Source organism: Natrix helvetica, assembly GCF_964273705.1.
Source record: "Natrix helvetica genome assembly, chromosome: 4".
Classification (NCBI taxonomy): Eukaryota; Metazoa; Chordata; class Lepidosauria; order Squamata; family Natricidae; genus Natrix; species Natrix helvetica.
The window spans coordinates 133,441,713-133,465,699 of NC_138550.1; the positions used below are offsets into that span (position 1 = coordinate 133,441,713).

General features: G+C 36.8%; 1 protein-coding gene across 4 annotated transcripts in view; it reads left to right on the forward strand.

The window, feature by feature from the left end:
* LOC309390519 (uncharacterized protein C8orf34 homolog) overlaps positions 1-23,987 on the forward strand; it is a 99,884-nt gene that overhangs the window by 27,966 nt on the left and 47,931 nt on the right. For all 4 annotated transcript variants that reach the window (XR_014175149.1, XM_081949915.1, XM_081949917.1 and 1 more), the window contains exons 6-7: positions 5,415-5,584; positions 6,333-6,499. Coding sequence is in view for 3 of the 4 variants with exons in the window: in XM_081949915.1 (XP_081806041.1) it covers positions 5,415-5,584; positions 6,333-6,499 (337 nt within the window). In the remaining variant the exon portion in view is untranslated. The remainder of the gene's footprint in view (positions 1-5,414; positions 5,585-6,332; positions 6,500-23,987) is intronic.

Here is a 23,987-nt window from a genome sequence, read left to right on the forward strand (position 1 = left end):
GGAATATAAAGGCAAGGAGATTGTAGTTCTGAAACAAACTCCAAGAAGAGTGAGAGAGACGAGAAGAGAATATCAATTCCTGACTAAGATCTTACTAAAAAAAGGCGTCAACTATAGATGGCTTATACCGGAAGGTTTAATTTTTGTATGGCAAAGACAAAGATATAGAATAGATACAACTGAAAAAGCAGAAGCATTTTATATAGAACACATGGGAGGGAAGGCTGAGATGGCTGGAAAAGAAGAATTATTGGTAGATCTCCAAGAGGCACCCACAACTGAGATTGAGAAATTAGTAGGTGCTGTAGGTGGTGTAGATCGAAACAGAAGAGGGTGCTGTAGGAGGTGTAGACATCAGTGAACCACGAGAACCGAGATCAACTAGAGCTATAAATCCTACTTATAAATTATAAACACGGAAGAGAAAAAAATGATTACAATCAATATAAATGGACTTAATTCAGCAATTAAAAGAAGAAGAATATTTCACAAATTAGAAAAATTAAAATTGGACATAATTTGTATACAAGAAGCACATATTCAAAAACAACATGAACACTTATTGGTGCAGCCAAAACTTATAAAAATGTTTACTGCATTGGCAAGATGTAAGAAAAGAGGAGTGATCTTTTATATTAAAGATAAAATTTCAGCAAAACCAATTTATACAGATGACGATGGAAGAATTCTGATGGTGGAAATTATGGACAACACTAAGAAAATACTTTTAATTGCAATGTATGCTCCCAATGATAAACAAGATGAATTTTATAGAAAACTACACAGGAAAATAATTGATTTGGACTATGCTGATATTTGTATGATGGGAGATTTTAGTGGAATTGTAGATCAGAACATGGACTATAAGGCATAAAAAACAACGAAGCTAAATAGAAAACCACTCCCCAAATCCTTTTTCAAGATGATAGACGAAATAAACTTAAAAGATGTCTGGAGAGAAAGAAACCTTACAAAAAACAATATACTTTTTATTCAAATAGACACATCATGTTCCAGAATCGACATGGTATGGGCTACAATGGAATTGACTTATAATGTACAGGAAATTGAGATTGAAACAAGTACCTAGCAGACAACAATGCAATTACAATTAAATTGAAAGGCCAAAGGATAAGATCTAGATGGACATTAAATAATACTGTATTAAAAGAGAAGGACTTCGTTCAGAAAATGAAAAAAGAATTGGCTTTCTTCTTCAAAGAAAATAGAAAAGAAGATATATCAATGCAGAACCTTTGGGATACAATGAAGGCCTTCACCAGAGGTTTGATAATAGACTATACAAGGAAGAGAAACATAAAGAAAAGACAAACTTTTAAAGGTTTAGAGAATGACTATAAGGCTCTTGAAAAAGAGTTACAGAAATCCCCATTAAAAAAGACATTAAAATAAAAATGGATATAAATAAGCACAAAATGGATCTTTTGGAAAAGGAAGAATTGGCACAAAAAATAGAAGGTGCTAAACAGAACTACTTTGAAAATGCAAATAAACCAGGTAGATGGTTGGCATACAAATTGAAAAAAGAGAGAGAATCAAAGAAAATATTGCAATTAAGAGATAATAAAGGGCAAATCCATTATGGAAATGTTGAGAAGAAGAAAATTATACAAGACTATTATGGTAAACTGTATGAACAAGAGAATATAGAAGAGGAAGGAATTAAACAATATCTACAGGAAGCCAATCTCCCTCAGACACCCAAAAAAACTGAAACAATATTAAAAGGCAAAATAACTATGATGGAGCTAACTGAAGCACTTAAGAAACAAAATAACAGAAAGGTCCCAGGCCCGGACGGCTTACCAGTAGAATTTTACAAGACATTTCAGGAATCGTCCCTCCCACTATTAGAAGTTATGAATGAGGTGATGTCCGAGAGCTGGATATCCAAATCATGGTTAGAAGCATATATTACACTTCTGCCAAAATAGGAGGCTGATCTAACACAAATCAAGAACTACAGATCCATCTCCTTGTTAAACTCAGATTATAAACTATTTGCTTCATTAGCAGAACGACTTAAAAAATACCTAAAAAGTTTTATCCACTCTGATCAAAATGGGTTTTTACCAAAGAGACAAATTAAAGATAATATGAGAATAATTTTGGACACTTTGGAGTACTATGAAACGCATCCAAAAAATAAGTGTCTTTGATGTTTTTAGATGCACAAAAAGCATTTGACAATGTGAACTGGCATTTTATGTTTCTACAACTGGAACAGATGAATTCTGGTAAGAAATTTACCTAAGCCATACAAATCATATATCACAAACAAACAACAAAGATAATGATAAATGGAGAACTGACAGACTCTATCGAAATAAAGAGAGGAATGAGACAAGGCTGCCCACTATCACATTTACTTTTTGTCTTAACATTAGAAGTTTTAAATAGAAAGATTAGAGAAGAGAAAGAAATAAAATGAATGAAAATTTAAAAAAGAAGAATATAAATTACAAGCATTTGCAGATGATCTGTTTTTATCCTTGAGGATACATTAGAAACAGCATCAAAATTGATAGAAAGAATAGAGGAATATGGAAAAGTACCAGGCTTGAAAATAAATAAAGATAAAACAAAGATTCTGACAAAGAATGTATCATTGAAACAAAAGGAAGAATTGGCGGAAACCTTGGAGAGTCAAGTTACAAATAAAGTTAAATATTTGGGGATATATTTAACTGCTAGATGCGGTACACTTAAAGAGAACAACTATCTTAGACTTAAGCAGCAGATGGTGACTGATTTGACGAAATGGGAAAACTTACATTTATCAATTATAGGGAGAATATCTACAATTAAAATGAACATTCTACCCAGAATACTATATTTGTTCCAGACAATCCCAATTAGATTGGGGAAAGACTATTTTGATGAACTAAATAAAATAGTGTTGAAATTCATCTGGCAAAGGAAAAAAGCAAGAATAATATCAAATTGTTACAAGATGCTAGAATAAGAGGAGGATTGGGACTACCTGAGTGTGAATTATATTATCAGGCAATGAACTTGATGTGGATTAAGGAGTGGATAACATTAAGAAATTCTAGAATATTGACTGTAGAAGGACATGACTTGCTGTTGGGATGGCATGCTTTTTTATGGTATAAGGGAACTAAAACACAGGGTTATTTTAGAAGACACTATATACGCGAGGCTTTGTTACTAAATTGGAAGAAGATCAAAAGGCAAAAATTCCAGTCTGGCTATCAACTATTGAAGCTTTTTCATATCCAATAATATATAAAAAAGAACAACAGTTAGATATGGTGAAATATTGAATGCAGAGAGTGAACTTAAATCTATGCAAGAGTTGAAACAAGAATGAATAGGAATGAATTGGTTTTCATATTCGCAAATACAATCTAGATATGATAAAGACCGTAAAATGGAAGCTTTCTATGATAAAATGACTGAATTAGATAAAATTTTGACAGGTACTGATGAAAAAGTAATTAAAAATTACATGGACATTTACTAGAGGTTAAGCTAAAGGAAGAACAAGTGAAAGACACCATGATAGCTTGGGGGAAAAAAATTGGACATGGGATTGAATTAGAAAAATGGCAGAAATTGTGGTCTCAAAATTATAAAATGACAATGTCAACAGCATATAAGGAAAATTTGTATAAGATGTTTTACAGGTGGCACCCACCCCCAACGAAAATAGCAAGAATGTTCAAGAACAAGTCGGAAAAGTGTTGGAAATGTCATCAGACGCCGGGCTCATATTATCATGTGTGGTGGACTTGCATAGAAGCTAAAAGATACTGGACTAAAATCCACACATGGTTGGAGAAAATGATACAAAAACACATAGACGTTAAACCATAGATTTTTTAATTGGGAATTATACCAGAAACATACAACAAAGATTTGAAATATTTGATTGTAAATGTTTTAACAGCAGCTAGAATTGTATTTGCAAAAAATTTGGAAAAATGAGAAAATACCAACGCAGGAGGAAGTTATTCGAAAAATAATGGAATGTGCTGAAATGAGTAAATTGACATTTGAAATTAGAGAACAAGAAGATGTACAATTATATATGGTATGGGACTTGTTTTATCAATGGCTAGATTAAAAAAAACATGGAATTGCAAAATGGAGAAGCTTTTTATATTGTAAGAATAATAGAATAAGATAGGTGATACTATAAAGACATTTTATTATTAAGTAGACTAACTGATGTAATGGAATATTGGTATATACATGAATCGAATATCTAGAACATTTTGTTTAAAATGAAGGAATAACAACTATAGTTGAACATATGATGTATAATGATAACAATGTACCTATGTATACTTGATGGATAATCTGTGATTCTATATACAACTGAAAATAGTGATGAATAAATATAAAATGTTGGAGAATTCTTTCATATTGCAAAAATAATATAATGAGATAGGTGATTATATAAAGACATATTATTATTAAATAAACAAATGGAATATTGGTATATATGTGAATCTAGTTTCTAGAATATTAGTTTAAAATGAAAGAATATCAATTATAACTGAACAATATGATGTACAATGATAACAATGTATCTGTGTATGCTTGATGGATAATCTGTGACCTTATACACAATTGAAAGTGGTGATGCACAAATGCTTGTAACCTAACATGCTATATGTAATTGATGAAGGTTTTATGTTTCATGTATTGTTTGTTTTTGTTTGTTTAAAAATAAAAAACTTTTTTCAAAAAAATAGTGATGTTTAGAATGAGGAAAATAAGTACAAATACAGGCACATCTTTAGTAAGGAGCAGCTAGTATCTAGAAGGAAAGTACACTCTTACTTGCTTTGTATCCAAATACTGTACAAGAGTACCAAGGAAGGAAGGAAACAAGAGAAGGGAAGGAAAGAAAAGAAAATAGGACAATCTCTGCTTGATTTTCTAAGGGAAATGTACAAGTCCCAATGTAAAGCACAATCCTGGAACTTTAGGGATAGATGTTTCTTTAAGTTGGTCTAGAAAGGCAATTATAATGTGTTGTACGTCTATAATACTGGTAAAGGTGCCAAGAAAGAGAAGTGGATGATTAGCAACAAAGTGGATGAGCTCAATTACAATGGCAATCTGTTGAAAAACTTAAAGAATCAGGTGGAGATAGATCTACTTAGAGTAAATCTATTTATGCGATTGCTAAGAGTTAATACCAACTTAATGGCACATAATGACAGAATAATTTTAGCTATCTAGAAATGATATTAACTTTTTCGTTAAGGTGAGTGTTATACTGCAGTCTTACTTGCTCCAATGTCTTCCAGTATGTTGTATCTTTCTATGAAATACAGTTGTGTTTTAATTTCTTGCACTTATTATGTTTATCCATATTGTTGCCAATAAGTAATGATAAATCATTTTCTCTGTAATAGGAAACAGCAGCCTTTAATACTTCACTTCTTCGGCCTCGGGTAGTTGGAGAATGGATAGGACGTGAAGAAAATGATGCAGATCCACTGGCTGATGAAATGTTGCAGCCTCCAGTACCAAGAAGCAAAATGGAACAGTGGGACAGTGAAGATAGTAGCAGTCCTGGAGGAAGGTATATTTTCCAAGTATGGTGAATAATTGGGAGATAATTGTTTCCCATGTCATATCCATTTACAACAGGTTAATTTTATTCAATTTTGCTGTAAAAGAAGCTTTCCTACTTTGTCTAAGACAGAGATACAGAATGACAACATACTGTAGCAGACATTTGCATGGACCTTTATTCATTTTTTGAGTACATTCTCAGATATCTTTATAAGAACATATGCAGATAGTAGAAAAAATTGGCTTAGCACGCTTCTGATTTATGTATATTTTACTATATTCAGCTGAACACAATTACTATTTTACTATCTACCTTGTAAGTAAATAATGATAGGCCAAAAGATGGGACTAATGTTTTGTCTGCCATGATGATTGGATTGGCATCTGTGATGAAGACATCTTCCTATCTCCTGAAAAGCTATTGGCGTTGACATGATCTTTCTTCTGAATTGAGCTTGTGTTTTCCAGTGATAGGCTTTTTCTGTATGATGGCAACTGTATACATAACAAAGTTACAGATATAATGAAGTATACGCCATATGTGTGTTATCTTACATGGTCCAGGATGACTTGTTTTACTCTAATTATTATTATATCTTTCCCCTTTTTACAGAAATTGTTTTAATGCCCCATGAAATCAAAAGGACAATTATGTGATGATTGATTTATTTAATCTCCCTCTCTATCAAATATATAGGTTCTCTTGGTCAAATAGCCGTTATTAATGAGACTAATAGATTAACTATTATTTCTAGTTTAAAGATGAAACCGAAGACTAAAGGACTGAAACATCAGCAGCAGCAACATAAAAAGTTGCTGGCTGCGATGCTTTCACAAGATTCGTTTGATTCTCTACCCAGCACAACTCCTTCAGTAACAGAAGAAGATATTGACAATGAAGATGATGCCATGGAACTGCTGGGTAATAACAAAACTTAATTAATTTAATATGTCTTGAGTTGATTATAGCATTTGTACTTAGGCTTATATACTGACCTATAGTGCTTTGTAAACCACTTTCTGTGTCTTTTGGAAACCTGATGCTCTGAGCATATTGTCCAAAACAATCTGGGTCCTCATTTTACCAATTTAGGAAAGATGAAAAGCTGAGTCAACTTTGAGCTGGTCAAGATTGAACTCCTGGAATGGTGTGTGGGCAAGATAACCCACAATATTGCATTCTAACCACTGCACCCACCACCATGGCTCTTATCCTTCTGAGACTCAATTTGGAATCTGAAGTCAGGTTCCCAAGTGTCTGCTTAGTTTAAAAGTCTAGAGTAGGGGTGTCAAACTCAAGGTCCGGTGGCCAGAACCAGCCCCTGGGGTACTTAGATCTGGCGCATGGGGCCACCCTGAAAACAGTGAAGGACTGGCCCATGGTACCTCTGCTAGCGAAAACAGAGTTCAGGAGGGTTGCTCGCTGGCAGAGGGTTGCAGGAGGAGAGCCCGTTTTCTGTGGCAGAGTGCTTGAGCCACCACAAGTACCCCCTCATGTTGATCTGGCTGTGCCCACCCTGCCATGCCCACTCTGGCCCCTTGAGGTCAAACACAACGGTAATGCGGCCCTCAATGAAATCGAATTTGACACCCTGCTCTAAAGAGATGTAAATTGGTACAGTCAAGCATTTTTTTAAGTATGCAAATTTTATATAAATTAACCTTTGCGCACGTGTGTGTGTGTGTGTGTGTGTGTTTGTGTGTAGGAGAACTTGGCAAAAAATAAACAAAATCATGCCATAGAACATTGGCAGTTTGGAGTAGCTCCAGAGGCTACAGTAAAGGGTTTCTGAAATAATGACAGCATGATAGACAATAAGGAAAAGAGAACAAAGAATCATGATTTGCTGACTCATCCAGTAGTTTCTATTGGCTCACAAATTACCTAAGATAATATAAAAGTACCAAAGTTAGACAACAATCAGGAGGACAAATCTGATTTGGAATAAGACAGCTAAGGCTTTCTCAACCTTTGTCATGAGAATTATATTCAATTTGTATTAAAATATTTAATGCCTTTAATAATTGCATAAGACATGTTAGTTAAATTCATGAAAAAGTGCATGCAATCATAAGAAAAGGAGAAAAGATACACATTCATTTAAGTAATTATGAGTTAATAGAGTATGACTTTTAAAAGGCTGCCGGATGACTGTGTTCTTTGAATAGCAGCCAAGAGTAGGAGAATGGCCAACAGTGTGAAAAAAAATAAAATTGAATAAATATGCATGTTAAGTAAAGCCTACATGAAATTACCAAAATGATGAAACTGCAAAAATGGTTAATTTCCTCATTTTCTTTCAAATTGTGAAAAAAAGGTAAAAAATTCCACATGGACATACTGACATTTTAAGTGTTTGTCCATCAAGGTTCACCTTTCAAGCTTGCCCATTAATGTGAAATAGTCTCCCGTATTTTAGAAAATTAGAACTCCTTGTTCCTTTTTCATTCTGAGATTCAAAACAACCCTAAAGCATTACTCATACAGAAATAAGTAAACACCCCCTTCTTACATATCAAATTGTTCTAAGAAGAAAAAATTTGCTCAGTGACAGTGAATCAATGCAATGCACTAGACATTTTTCACTATTGAATCAAGAGACACAGATGGAAAATAACATTTGATATTATCTTAGATAATTAGTCTTATCTAATTCTAGTGAGAGTTTCAGGGTATATTTTAAAATTCATGTTGTGCCTAATTTAATAATAATCCCAGAACACAACCAATCTTTCTTGTAATTTCAAATGATAAAGAAATGATGCCCAGTGATAGATTAAACAATACCTCTCGATACTAACTGTATATAAAAATAATGTTCTCTCTCTCTTTAGTCTAAACCCTAAACCAGACTTAGGGTTTAATTATAAAGATAAAGCAGGGAAATGACAGAAAATTATAGCTTCATCTGTGTTTAAATATTTATCTATTTCTTAAGGTATAGATACTGAAATCTACAGATTTATGAGCAGCTTGTTAATTATATTCTCCCAGCCACACAGTTTCTTACCCATTGTATGCAGAACAAATATTTAAAAGAATTTAAAAATATATAGAGCTGCTGACTCAATTGCATACTAATGAGTAGATATTATTATGTAAAATGCTACTAGCAAGGTAGCAGTGAGCTGACATATTGGTGAAAGCAATTCTATTTTTTTCCCCATTCTTTATTGGTGGACCAAGATTTGGTTGCATCCAATAAACTGAAAATAGAGTTATGTGTCTGGATTTTTACAATACAGGGAGTAATGGGATTTAGTCTGCTACAAATCTCCTTTTTAATTTTATGATATCGATACTGCTGCTAAGATTTCACCTAAAATTTAGAACTTTCACTAAGTTGCCTAAATATTGTCTTCATGATATTCTAGCTTCGGTGCATCTTCTTCACTATACTTCAGATATTCTTCCAATTCCCTTTTTTCTTCTTCTGGTACACTCACAGCAATCCACCTATGTTCCTCGGTGAGTAGAGTCTGTCAACATTGCTACATGGATGAAAGACATGATTCACTGTCATTATTTTTCTGATCTTTCTATCCAGGATTTTTAATTCTGCTTGAATCCAATCCACTATGCCTGATGTGTATCTAATAGTTGGAATTGTCCAGGTGTTAAATGACTTGATAATATGTCTACCCTTGAGATTGGACTTTAAGATCTTTACTAGCATGATATATTCAATTCTAAACTTCATCTTGACTTTGGCCTGAAGGATGCCAAAATATTTGTATTGATCTTTTTCATCCAGACTCTTGATGTTATTTCCAAAGGGCAGTTTGATTTCTTCAGTTTTCATTATATTTCCTGTGTGATAATGAGGACGGCACCTTTGAATTCATGGTGGTGTAGTGGTTAGAATACAGTACTGCAGGCTATGTCTGCTGACTGCCTGCTTCCAGCACTTTGGTAGTTTAAGTCCCACAGACTCAAGGTTGACTCAGCCTCCCATCCTTCCAAGTAAACTGAGGACACAGATGGTTGGGGGCAATATGTTGATTCTGTAATCTGATGAGAGGGCTGCAAAGCACTGTGGAGTAGTATATAACTCTGTGCTATTGCTATTTGTCTAGTCCAAACTCCATTGCAATATCTTGGCTGTATATACAGACAGTACTAAGCAACTATTCTATTTCAGATGGTGTTTTTCCATATAGTTTCAGATTGTTAACCAATTTTCAATTTCACTTCCTTGCAGTATGTTATTAAGCTGGGGCAATGAGACCAGTTATATGTTTTATTACTATTTATATATTTTTCCCCAATTCATATTTGTCATTATTTGAAGTGTTTTCTTATACTCTGCTTTTTCTAGTATGTGAAGTTGCTTGTACAGTTGTACACATCTGTCAGAGAGGGATGCTTTGATGTGTGCTTAAAAGATTAGCAGGAGAGTTAATACAACATTTTTTTTTTCATGAAGGTGGCAACATTCGTAATTTCGGGACTTATTCGTAAACGCTAGGGGGCTCTCATCGCATAACTTTAATCGCTTGCTAAGGGAAAGCTCGTAACATGGGGATTACCTGAACTCTGCTTCTCTAGTACGTGATGTTGCTTGTATGCTTGTCATAATATGTACTTTAAAAACATTTTGCTACAAAAAATACAGATAGGTAGTCCTCAGTTTAAAATCACAGTGAAACCCAAAATTTTCATTACTAAGCAAGACAGTTGTTAAGTGAGTTATGCCTCATTTTATGACCTTTTTGCCACAGTTGTTACGCAAATCACTGGAGTTGTAAGTCATGCGGTTGTTAAGTGAATATTGCTTTTCCCATTGACTTTGTTTGTCAGAATCCAGCTGGAGAAATTACAACTAGTGATCACATGTCTCCAGCCTTCACAACAGTGGTGGGTTGCAGGTGGTACGCCCCAGTACGGGCATACCGGATCCTACCTGGAGCACCGGGTACCGTTTCGGTACAGTGCTCCATAGGGCCCACCCACCTGCCCACGCTCCTTACCTGTGTTTTATATTTTTGGCACTTCCGTGCATGCGCATGGTGTGTACGTCACTTGCGTGACGCTCCGCGGAGCAGCTGGAACATCGCAGAAGCTTGCAGAAGCATCATTTGATGCTAGAACGCATGCGCGCACCACACATGTGTGCATGTGGGTAACTCCGGGGCCGTTCCAACCGTACCAGTTGGAACGGAATCCGGAACCTACCACTGCTTCACAAGCAATAAGTTTGTAAATGCATCTAGAATCTGTTTATGGTTGTCAAATATTATGACTTTAATTAGTGTTTTATAATTAGCTTTAGCAATTGTAGATTTCTGGCATATTCCAATGTCAGATTTACCATGACATATTTATTCTGCTCTTCTTTGCACAATGTATAACACTGAAGGGAAGAAACTATAATCCATGTAAAAATGCAAAACTTTCTGTATCTTTAATAGAATAATGGTTATAGTAGTTAAAATATTGAACTAAAATAGGAGAGAACAAGCTTAATTTTAAATCCTCAGTAACCTATCAGGTACAGATAGTCCTTGCTTAATGACTTATTGTTTTACAACTGTTTGAAGTTATGACAGATACCCTGCCACTCCCAACCCTTCCCATCATAATCACATGACCACAGGTCAGACAGGTCAACTTTATGACTGGTTACGGCTCTCTATATACATGTGACTGCAATTCGGGATGCTTTTGGCCTGCTTCTGGCATTTTTTGCTGGCTTCTGGCAAGAAATATTAGTGAGTTTGCTTAACAACTGAGACATCCACTTAATGACTGCCATGAAAAAGGCCAGAATGTAATTTCCAGTTATAAGGGGTCCCTTGACTTACCATGACTTATGACTATAGTTCTAGCCTCAATTAAGGTTATAATTTAAGAAGTACCTGGATTTGTAATTGTTTTTGAAATAACTGTATTTTAGAAAATTAATGTGAAAATAAAAATTAGCGAGGAGAAAAAAGTAATGGTGATAGAGGATAGTAGAACTGATACTGATGTAAGATTTTAATTATCCCAACATCTGTTGCAAGACAAATTCTGTCTAACATAATTTTTCCAAAAATTCATAATTTATTTGTTAACATATTTCTCCTTGGAGACTAAGACATAACATGATCAGTCATTCTTGATGCAAACTGATAAGGAATATTTAGTGGAGAGAGAAGGGAAAATTAGTGGAAAATGAATATAAAAGCCTAATATTATTACTTAAGGCAAACTCCTATTTTAGCTCAGTCTTCTATGGAAATTTGGATATTTATTCTACCAAGAAATTATTAAGGAGCAAGAATAAATCTGAAGATTTAGGTTACATACTATAATCAGGGAATATTCACTTACTTTGAATAAGTTTACATCTTCGGAGTCAGATGAATTACATTTAAAATAATGAAGACATTTGAAAAATGGTCTAATTAAATCTTTTTATGTTATATATTTAGAAGTCTAGATCAGAGGTGTCAAACTCAAGGCCCGCAGGCTGACTCATTGGTGCAAAATTATAACAGAAACAAAAAAAGAAAGTGCATGGAGTGATTGTGGCTGTATTTAAAAGTCTCACAGCCCAAGGATAGAAACTATCTTTAAACCTGTTTGTTCAGCTGGCTATACTTTGATGTCTTCTGCCTGATGGTATAAGTGCAAAGAGACACTGACCAGGGTGAATCATCTCTGAGTATCTTCCTTACTCTGCTAAAGCAGTGAGATCTGGTGATGTCATCCACTGGTGTCAGAGGGCAACCAATGGTTTCTTGTGCTGAATTGATCGCTCTCTGTAGTGCCTTCCTGTCCGCAGTTGTTAAACCAGCATACCATGCTGTAATGCAATATGTGAGGACACTTTCTATAGTAGACCGATAGAAAGAGGTCATCAGCCGTTGTTCCACCTGATTTTTTCGCAGGACTCTAAAGAAATGAAGTCTCTGTTTGGCCTTTCCAATCACCAGAGATGTGTTGATTTTCCAGGTGAGATCTTGACTAATAAGCACTCCCAATAATTTAAAAGAGGAAACCCTCTCCACACAGGCCCCCTCGATATACAGTGGGGCAGATTCCTCTCTGTGCTTCCAGAAGTCTAGCACCATCTCCTTTGTCTTACTAGTATTTAGATGTAAGCTGTTTCTTTTTATGTTATATATTTATGCGGATACCTTCTGGACTTCTTCCCTGCATGCTGATTCATCCTCTCCAGTTATGAGACCCAGCACTGTTGTGTGGTCTGCAAACTTTATTATGATGTTCGATGGATCAGAGGATATGCAGTCATATGTATACAGCGAGTACAGGTAGGGGCTGAGAACACAGTCCTGAGGGGAGCCTGTGCTGACCTTCAGCATGGAAGATGTAAAGGACCCAACCCTTACTGTTTGTGGATGATCCGTCAGGAAGTCTTTGATCCATTCACAAATGAGGGGAAGGAAATTCAGGTCAATCAACTTTTCAATGAGAATTCCTGGTAAGATGGTGTTAAAGGCCAAGCTATAGTCTATAAAAAGCATTTTGACATGTGGCCCTCAATGAAATTGGGTTTGACACTTCTGGTCTAGATAAAGGGTGAAGTGTCAGATAATAGTAGGATGACAATAATGTTCTTTTCATCAAAAAGGAACAAAGGGAGATCTAAGAAATTGCAAACTGGTCAGTCTGTTATTAATATTTGTGACGATTATAAACATTTTAAAACTATTTATTTTTAAGGATTATTAAAACAATATTATGATTACTATAAGTCAGCAAGAATTTGTTAAGAAACATTTAACCAGATTAATGATTAAACTGATTAGGCAGTTTGCTTATTTTAGATTAGATGCAATATATTTTTACTTAAAGTATTTGATTAAGCAGTATATGGCTTTCTGATTAGAAAATTAATTAACTGTGGTTTGGATAGAAGGACATAAATCACTTGCTTGAAAGTTGTGCTCAAATATGTTATTGGTAGTTTCTCATAGAGTAGAATATTAAGTAAAGTCCCTCAGAGGTTCCTCTACTCATCAACATTTTTTAGTATAACTTGGTTGAAGAGGTGGGGGGAATGTTTCTCAAATTTGCAGATGATATAAGATTAGATGGGATAGCTAATATGTACATGATAGAAGTACAGTTCAAAACAATCTTGATAATACAAGCAATTAAATATGTAAATGTGACTCAAGTGTAATGTAAATATAAAAAAGCAAACATAGTTATAGGCCACATTATTTAAACTATTATTTCCAAGTCATGAGAAGTAATTTTTCCACTTTATTCTGGGTTTGGCATTACATTTTAAGAATTACAACAAGGAAAATTTTCAAACAATAGCAGTGGTCAGAGAACTAAATACTGTGATAAGCGGTTGAAGGAGTTAGAAAGAGAAGAAAAGATTGAAAGGCAGATAGTCTTTAGGATATGAACTAAAGTTACTTAGAAGGCCAACACTTGTTCTCAATTATTCCAGCATTCAAGACAGATAATAATGGAGTCACATTACAGGAAGGCAAATTCTGATAGAATTATGGGGCGGGGAGGGGTGACCTTCCCACAGTTAGTTGAACTGACATCCAACTGTTGTCTTTCATCTTCTGATTGCCTGGATTTGTGCAGCCCAACTTTAGTTGGAGCAAGAGTAATTTAAAAAATAGCTATTTTATGTGGTTTATCAAAGTGCATATTTTAAAATATGGTAAAAAGTAATTTTTATAGGAAATACTCCTACAGTTAGCACTTCCTATAATAAGTGATTTATTAAACATTAAAATTTTAATGTTATTCTTGGGGGAAAAGTCCCAATGAAATAACAGTACATTATAAGATCATATCACAAAAGTAGCAATTTAAATAATTTAACAACTCTAGTTCTACAAATGATAGGTAGCTTGTGCTTTTAGGAGCAGCCATCAACAATAAAGAAACGAGGAGACAAGAAATACTTGCAGCTTAGCATTTGATAGATTAGCGATGAAGTCCCTGGAAAACATATTCTGATGCTGTGATGTGTCAACAAAGATTACAATCATGCAAGCAATAGTGATAATTTGTGGAAGTGAAAATTGGATTTTGAAGAAGCAGGATAGAAAGAATTGATGCTTCAGTTGCAGCCTAGAATCGGGAGCACTGAAGAAGTCACTTATGCCCTTGTTTCTCCTGTGTGAATTAGTGTGATTTGCTTTATATGAGTCTGCCTTGAAAGCCACCCAGAAGCTAATACACCAGATGTGAAGAGCTCCTATTGGAAAACAGTCCAAAAGGAATCTCTACTTCAGGAATAACTTGCTTCTTGAGATGATAGTTTCAATTCTCATGGCATTCCTGAAACATTGCATTGAGAGCAACTATTGCTTCTGTACACACTTAGACTCACCTTGATTCAAGTAATTTATTTTTCTTCTTCTGTTGAATTGTATCTGATTCTAGATAAAGTAATTTATACATCCATACCAAATAAAAATAGCAAGGAACAATTATAATAAACCCCCAGAATTCTAAGTTAGGATAGCCAATAGGCAGAAGAGCTATGGTCCAAATATAATTGAAGGTCATAGGTTAGGAACTGCTGCCTTAATATTCCTTTGTTATCTACAAGGCCCTTGCTAGAGAATTTTCATTGTTTAGCTCTCAAAACTATATTTTGCCATTCTTCCATCAATATGCTGAAGACTTTTGTTCAATATGCAGACAGTTTCTATATAATGAATATTATAAGAGGGATATAAAAATAATATAATAACAGAGTTGGAAGGGACTTTGGAGGTCTTCTACTCCAACCCCCTGCCTAGGCAGGAAACCCAACACCACTTCAGGCAAATGGTTATCCAACTTCTTCTTAAAAATTTCCAGTGTTGGAGCATTCACAACTTCTGAAGGCAAGTTGTTCCACTGATTAATTGTTCTAACTGTCAGGAAAGTTCTCCTTAGTTCTAAATTGCTTCTGTCCTTGATTAGTTTCCACCCATTGCTTCTTGTCCTACCCTCAGGTGCTTTGGAGAATAGCTTTGCTTTCTCTTCTTTGTGGCAACCCCTGAGATATTGGAACACTGCTATCATGTCTCCCCTAGTTTTTCTTTTCATTAAACTAGACATATTCTCTCCCTCTGTTTATGAAGAGGGATAGGATGATTTACATTAAATGAAATGTGATTTATTAAATACTAACAATTGCCAGGTTGAACAGAATGCAGAATCCAGAGATAACCTAACCTTTTATTATGTGGTTTTCAATCAGAGGTTGTCTTCTCCAATGGAGAATGACAACAAAGGGTAAAATTTCCCCAAGCAGATAGTGAGAGAGAGAAAATATGCTTATTCCTCCCACAAGCCCAGCATTTCTCAGATGTTTCTCTAGTTCCACAGTGAATATATAAGATCTGGCAGTTATTAATCATCAAGCAATCTGCTGCTACTTCTGAAAAATCCTTCTGAAGCAGAACTTTTTCAAAATGAATGGGGCTTGTGCCAATGTAGCACTTTGAAGATCAGGGTTTTAATAAGGCAGGTTCTGTAATAGCACTGGAAAGATAGTTTCCCATTACCTTAATGGGACTTTTGGCTGTAGTTGGTTCAGAAATGTTTACATTTCCAAACAAGCCCTATTTTAAAAAGCTTATGTTGGCTCTGTTTGGGACCGTTCCTTCCAAATAAATGGAGTCCATTTTCTCTTACCATAGTGCTTTATGTTGGATAAAAATGTCTAAATAATGTTCTTGACTTAAACTGAATTCCCAGTAGTCCAGCTCGATAAATGAGGTTTTATTGAGATAATTCTCATTATCCCTACTGTTGTGGCATAATCCTGAGATTGTTAAACAACAGTAAGATTCACTAGGATGCACTTAAGTATTTTTTTCTGAGATAAGCATTTATTTTCTGTCTTTATCTAATTAAACTATAAACATTAGCTACCTGGGGAGGTTTCCTCTCATCCCTTAATATTTTCAGAAAAATTGTGTTTGTTTTGTGTCATTTGTTCATTCTTTATAAGGACATCTATATAATTGAATGAAAAGGCTGTAATTGCTTTGGAGATTTCATTTTATTTTCCTCTCTAAGCATGGCAAGATCTACTTGGCTTGAGTTTAGAACATACATCATTCATAAATGCACAAGCCACTTTGGGGAAAGGAAGAGTCTAGAAGCGTTGTGGGGCAATTAATACAGGAATTCAGCTTCCATGCTTATTTCAGAAATAGCAAATTTCTTCCTAATTGATGCTACATGGTTTACAGCAGCCCTTGTTACAGAAGATGCTTCTGGACATATTCATAGAACTAAAATTAAGTAAATGAAACTGTCTTTAAAGAGAAAAGAAAATATTCATAATATATTACCTTTCATGCAAATTATAGGTTTAATCCAACAAACAGATATTGATTAAATTTGAGATAAACATTGAATTTATTAAGATAGAAAGCCTCACTTTTAGCTAAACTACATATTTAGAGAGAGAGAGAAAACAAGAACTCCTATTTGTCTCCTAAAAATAGACTCTCTCAACTAAGAATAGGCCAGAAGAGAAACAGGCCTAGGAGACTACCTAAAAACCTTCACATCTACTTTTTGACATTTTCACCAGTAATCAAAAACCAGTAGCTGCAAGGAGAGGCTGCAGTCTCCCAACAGATGGCTTCTGCCAGGAAAAAAATATTGGTTTCTGGTGAAAATTGGACCTTGGAGCTGTGATTTATGAAGAAACTTGCATAATACAGAACAAGGCTAGAGAAAAGTTAAGACCATCATCTGTGGAACTGAAGATCTTTAGACTATTTATTTTCTTTTATTGACTACATAATTGTGGTTGTATTGAATTAAATTTATTAAACTTACCGAGATATATTTACGTATACTCTACACCAGTGATGGCGAACCTATGGCACGCGTGCCACAGGTGGCACGCGGAGCCATTTGTCAGGGCACGCGAGGCGCTGAGTTGAGTTCACCCTTTTTTAAAGCCATTTTTCGCCCTCTCCAGGCTCCAAAGCCTTTATAGGAGCCTGGGGAGGGTGAAAACAACCCCCCCTGGAGGCCCTACGGAGGCTTCATGAGCTTCCCTGAAGCCTCCGGAGTGCAAAAAACCAGCCCTATGGGCAAACCGGAAGTTTGGAATGGACTTCCCATTTGCTCGGAGGGTCATTTTGACTGCACTGGAGGCTTCAGGGAAGCATCCTGAAGGTCCCTCAAGCCTTCAGAGCGCTCAAAACGACCCTCCGAGCAAACCGAAGTCACTTCCGGTTTGCTCGGAGGATCGTTTTGACTGCCCCGGAGGCTTCAGGGAAGCGTCCTGAAGGTCCCTGAAGCCTCCGGAGGGCTTCTGGGGGGGGCGGGGGAGGCTGTTTTCGCCCTCCCCAGGCTCTCATAAAGCCTCTGGAGCCGAGGAAGGGCAAAAAAAGCATGCAAAAAACGGGGGGTCGCACCTGTAGTGCACACATGCGCACTGGGGGGGTCGCGCATTGCATTATGGGTGCAGCACACCTGCACACTACTCCCCTGCGCTCCCTCCACTTATGGCACGCGAGCCAAAAAATGTTCGCCATCGCTGCTCTACACCAAGTATATAATAGGTTGATGCAGATCTGCAGCAATTACTGCTTAATAGAGGAAATCAGCTGAGCATCACATCTCCTTATATCCTCCAGCTTCAATCCAAAACATATCACATAATTCACACTGCACAATTAAGCCTACAATATAACCATATCTATTCAGATCTGAGACACACAAATGAAAATTTAAATTGGGCATTTATCTAACTTTAATATCTACCAAGTAAATTAAATGAATAACTAAAATCAGTAAAGCTATGTAGATTCACAGAAATATTGTACACAACAGACTGAGAAGACAACAGAAGTCTGCTTGTTGTCACTATAGCTATTTATTCTCAGCTAATGACCACTCAAATACTCCTCTTTCTTTCTTTGGCTTATGCTGAGACACTTAACTAACAACTGTATTGATAACAGATTGTGCTGGCGTGATACAAATACAGAAAGCAGTTCTTCCTCCAAATTCTCAACAATATTAGGGGACTATACATTTGTTTCTCCTCCAATGTAAAGTATGCCATCTTCAATCAACAATGTTGCATTATACTTTACGTTAGATATATACTGCAAAAATACAAAATAATACAATCTGATATTGGAAATGACTGTATCCTGCCAGCAGTAGAGTAGAGGAAAACCTGCAAGACATTCACCAAAAGAACAAATACTTGAGAAGAGGAATTAAATTAACTGATTGAATATTGAAATGGAAGACCAGAAATTAATCGGAAGGTTTAATACGTTTTTCATGGTTCAGATGTGGACTAAGATTCCCTGAAATATTACAGCCATTACTTATTTAAGGCTGAGAGCTTCTTGTCAAGTATTACAATTGTTTCATGTTTGATCATCTCTAAAGTAACCGTTTTTTTCTCATTCCCATTTCCTTTGCCTTCAGAACATGAGATAAATTTAAGCTATCTAAGTACTATAAATCTTGTGAGATAAGAGCGTTGCTAAGCATTGTGGACTACAGAATTCTTTATTGATTTTGCTGCATCAAACTGACAAGAACACATACTATGACTTTATTTACGATCGCTTTGTAAGCCATTTTGCTTCTCTTTGACCTAACCTCAAAACAATTCTGTTCTCACCACTTTCCCCAACAGCATGTACTTATAAAATCTGTTTTCAGAATTTATTTCGGTGAGACATGGATAAGAAGTTTTTGATATGGTAAAAGTGATTGATATTAAATGTACCACAAGTTTTCCTCTCTCATACATTCCTTCCTTCCTTCCTTCCTTCCTTCCTTCCTTCCTTCCTTCCTTCCTTCCTTCCTTCCTTCCTTCCTTCCTTCCTTCCTTCCTTCCTTCCTTCCTTCCTTCCTCTCTTCCTCCCTCCCTACCTCCCTCCTAACTCTAGCACAACAATGTCTTTGGAAACTTTGATACAGAAATATTATTTCTGTTTAGTTGTTGCCACTTGAGGGCACTAATGTGTTTTCTTATATATTCAGATAGTATCAAAAAGAAAATGTAGAAAGATTTCATATAAAATGTTTGTAGACAGGAGATAAAAAGCTACTTATAGTCTGTGGATACAAAGATGAATTCAATTTTATTTTTAAACAAACCTACTTTCCAAACATTCAGAAAATAATCAGAATGGATTATTTCATATTTTACCAGAGATTATAGTTATAGTTTAGTTTATAGTTTATTTAATTTATAGACTGCCCCCTCTCCCCGTAGGGACTCGGGACGGTGTACAGACCATTCATAATCAAAACAACAGAAAATAACATAAGACATAGAGCAGAAACAACACACACACACTGTCTGTATATAAAATCCCAAAACCAATTTAAATACTTAAAAAACAATTTTAAAACCCGTTTAAAACCCCAATATAAAATTTAAAAAGCCATCCAGGAAGGTTTGTAATAGATGTTAAATACAGTTACGATTATAATTATAATTAGGCCAGACCAGCTACTCGAAACAGGTGGGTCTTGAGTTTCTTGCGGAAGGAGCGGAGATCAGAGGTGGTTCTAATATCGGGGGGGGAGGTCGTTCCAGAGGGTTGGGCCCATCACAGAGAAGGCCCTACTCCTAGGCACCGCCCGCCCGCACTGTTTAGCGGATGGTACCCGGAGGAGGCCCTCTCTGTGAGAGCGGATTGGTCGCAGGGATGTATGGGGTAGAATGCGATCCCGCAAATAACTAGGTCCCGAGCCATGGAGCGCTTTGAAGATGACGATCAACACCTTGAAACGCACCCGAAAGGCCACAGGTAGCCAGTGCAGCTCGCGCAGGAAAGGTGTTACATGGGAGTACCTAGTACTCCCCATAATAACCCGCGTGGCTGCATTCTGGACCAGCTGGAGCCTTCGGGTGCATCTCAAGGGGAGCCCCATGTAGAGAGCGTTACAGTAATCAACGCGAGAAGTCACTAGGGCATGGGTGACTGTGCAAAGGGCGTCCCGCTCCAGTAAGGGACGCAATTGGCGCATCAGGTGAACCTGGTGGAACGCCCCCCTAGCCACGGCCGTCACATGATCATCTAGCGACAGCCGGGAATCTAGGAGGACGCCCAAATTGCGTACCCTATCCACTGGGGGCAGTTGTTCCCCCCCAATGGCCAGAGATGGAACACATTGGCTAAAGCGGGGCGCCGGTAGCCACAGCCACTCCGTCTTGGAAGGGTTGAATTTGAGTCTGTTGTCGCCCATCCAGACCCGCACGGCTTCCAGACACCGGGACATCACCTCGACGGCTTCGTTGGGGTGGTTCGGGGTAGAAATGTACAACTGAGTGTCATCTGCATACAGATGGCACTCAACCCCGAATCCTCGAATGATCTCGCCCAGCGGTTTCATGTATGTGTTGAACAGGAGAGGGGAGAGGACCGACCCCTGTGGCACTCCACACGTGAGCGGCCTCAGGGTCGATCTCTGCTCTCCCGCCAACACACATTGCGTCCGACCGGAGAGGAAGGAGGAGAACCACCGCAAAACGGTGCCCCTCACCCCCATCCCCTCCAGACGACGCAATAGGATACCATGGTCGATGGTATCAAAAGCCGCTGAGAGGTCTAACAGGACTAAGATGGAGGAACAGCCCCCATCTTTCGCCCTCCAGAGATCATCCACCAACACGACCAAAGCCGTCTCTGTACTGTGACCCGGTCGGAAACCGGACTGGCGCGGGTCTAGATAAGTAATTTCCTCCAGGTGTTGAGGGAACTGCTGCGCCACCACACTCTCAACAACCTTCGCTAAGAAGGGAAGGTTGGAGACAGTACGATAATTGGCTAACTCAACTGGGTCTAGGGAAGGCCTCTTAAGTAGGGGCCTCACCACCACCTCTTTCAAGGCGGTTGGCAGGAACCCCTCCTCCAGCGAGGCGTTCACCAGACCCAGGAGCCAGTCACGTGTAACCTCCCAGGTTGCCAGTACAAGCCAGGAGGGGCACGGGTCCAATAAACATGTGGTGGCCCGCAGTCGCCCGCGTAGCCTGTCCATATCCTCGGCGGCAACAGAGTCAAACTCCTCCCAGATAGGTACCTCAAGACTCGCCTCCGGTGTCTCCTCACGATCACTGAAGGGGACCCATTCGCTCCGGATCTGAGCGATTTTGTCCTGCAGATATTCCCCAAATTCCTCTGCCCTCCCCTGTAAAGGGGCTTCCCGCGACCCCTGTGAAAGGAGGGAGCGGGTCACCCGGAACAGGGCGGCAGGGCGGTTTTCTGCAGACGCAATAAGGGTGGCATAATATCGACGTTTAGCCACCCTTAGTGCCACAAGGTAGGTCCGTAAATGGGCTCTTACCTGTGTTCAGTCAGATTCGGCACGAGAGGATCTCCATCTGCTCTCTAGGCGTCTCTTGTGGCGCTTCATCACCCTCAGCTCCTCGGAAAACCAAGGGGCCAGGGTGGTTCGCTGCCATCGGAGAGGCCGCAAGGGCGCTACCCGGTCCAAGGCCCCGGCCGCCGCACTGTTCCATGCAGCCACCAGGTCCTCCGTCCGGGAGCGGGTCAGGGCAACAGGGCAATATAATTATATTATATTAATATAATTAATTATGTATAATTGATTTCAATCAACATATTAAAAAGTGTTTTTTAAAGAAAAGTTGACTACACTAAAAAAAAATCTATAGAAATTCAAAATGATTTAATAATTGAAATGAAATGTACTGAAAGATACCAAGACAAGAATTTTCATTCCATTAAAACCAAATAACAGTGAAAAATCTCACAAATGATAAATGTTTTTAGTTGCAGATTTTATTAAGATAATTGGTGATACCATTAAAAAAGATTACGTAGACACCGCTTGATTTTAAGGAATAGCTCTTTGCTGTAGGTCCAAATACTCCTGTAATGTTCAGTTGTAACATTTTAATCTTGATTCTCCTATTTGAATTCAAATTGTATTTGAATTCTATATCTGGTAATATAGCAAAACTCATCCTGGTTTCTAAATTATGCTTTATTAATAGATGTCAACATCTACAGTATGTCAACGCATTTGCTTGTATTTTTGTCTTTTACATTTATTACATTATATACTGGCCAACTCTCATCAACTCTGGTATTCATAACCTATTTCCAGTTAATTTATCCTTTGTATTAGGTAAATTTCTTCAGTATCACTTATGCATTTTTGCTATCTTTGATGAGGGGGAAAAGTATAAAATGTTGACATTAAATTAAAATTTGGGTTGCAGATTTGTGAAAAAGTCAAAGTGAAATTGCCACTTGCTTACATGGGTCTCTGCAATACTTAGAATAGTCAATATGTAAATAGATGTTCAATAGTCGGAATTTTAAAGTAGATTCTGAATTATCCTTGTAATCCACCAATAGGTTTAGAGCTATTTTGTCTTGTTAATCAGCTCCAGGCTTCATCATAAAATTGTTTTGAATCTGGAGCCTTAAAGGCTGTTTGAAATTCAGGTAGTCCTTGATTTATAACCATTCATTAGCAATCATTCAAAAAAACAAACAAACAACTATATTCAAAGTTACAACACTGAAGAAAGTGACCAACTATTGGTCCTCACAATTACAACCGTTACGATATCCCCACAGTCATGGGGCCCAACTCACTTAACAACCAGTTGATTAGCAATGAAAATTCTGTTTTTAAATGTCCATATAAATTTGATGTTATACATGTTGACAGCTGCAAGACTACTCTATGCACATAAATAGAAGGTCACCTCAACCTCCACACTGAACAAATGGCTGCAAAATTTAATAGACTTAGCAGAGATGGCTAAATTGACTGCTTTTATTATACTTTTATTTCTACTTGGAAACTGCTTCTAGACTTTGTGCTTGTGATGTGGGGAAAAAAATTAAACTTTGATTTTGGATTTTTACCAATTAGATAGATTTGTTGTTATAAAAATGGCTAAACTATTATTCAAAAGTAAAAGGTTTGATGTTGGTTGTTGGTTGTTAATGCCTTATTCTACTGCACCGAAGGGAGTCAGAAGTCAATGCCTTTTCTTTCTTTTACCTCTTTTATTTCCCCACTTTTCTCTTCCCTTTTTCCTTCCCAATTTTTCTATTATTTACTTTTGTATTTTCTTTGTATGTATTTTCTTTATATTATAAACGAATAAAATTATTATTAAAAAACTTGTCCATATAATCCATCATTTGGTTTTCATACAAAAATATTGTGGCATTCATTTTAGCCAATCTCCGGTAATTTTATTATTTTATTTTATTTATTTCCTGCCTTTATTATTTTTATGAATAACTCAAGGTAGCGAACATATCCAACATATCTTCCTCTCCAATTTTCCCCTCCTATTTTCAGTTGAAAATGTTAAAGCCTTTTAGAATTTATCTAAATGAGGCACTATTATATTTACAGATCATAATTGATTTGCCATATTTTATCATTTTAAGTGGAAAATTATATACATTTCAGTAATTTAGAGTTTGAATGCATT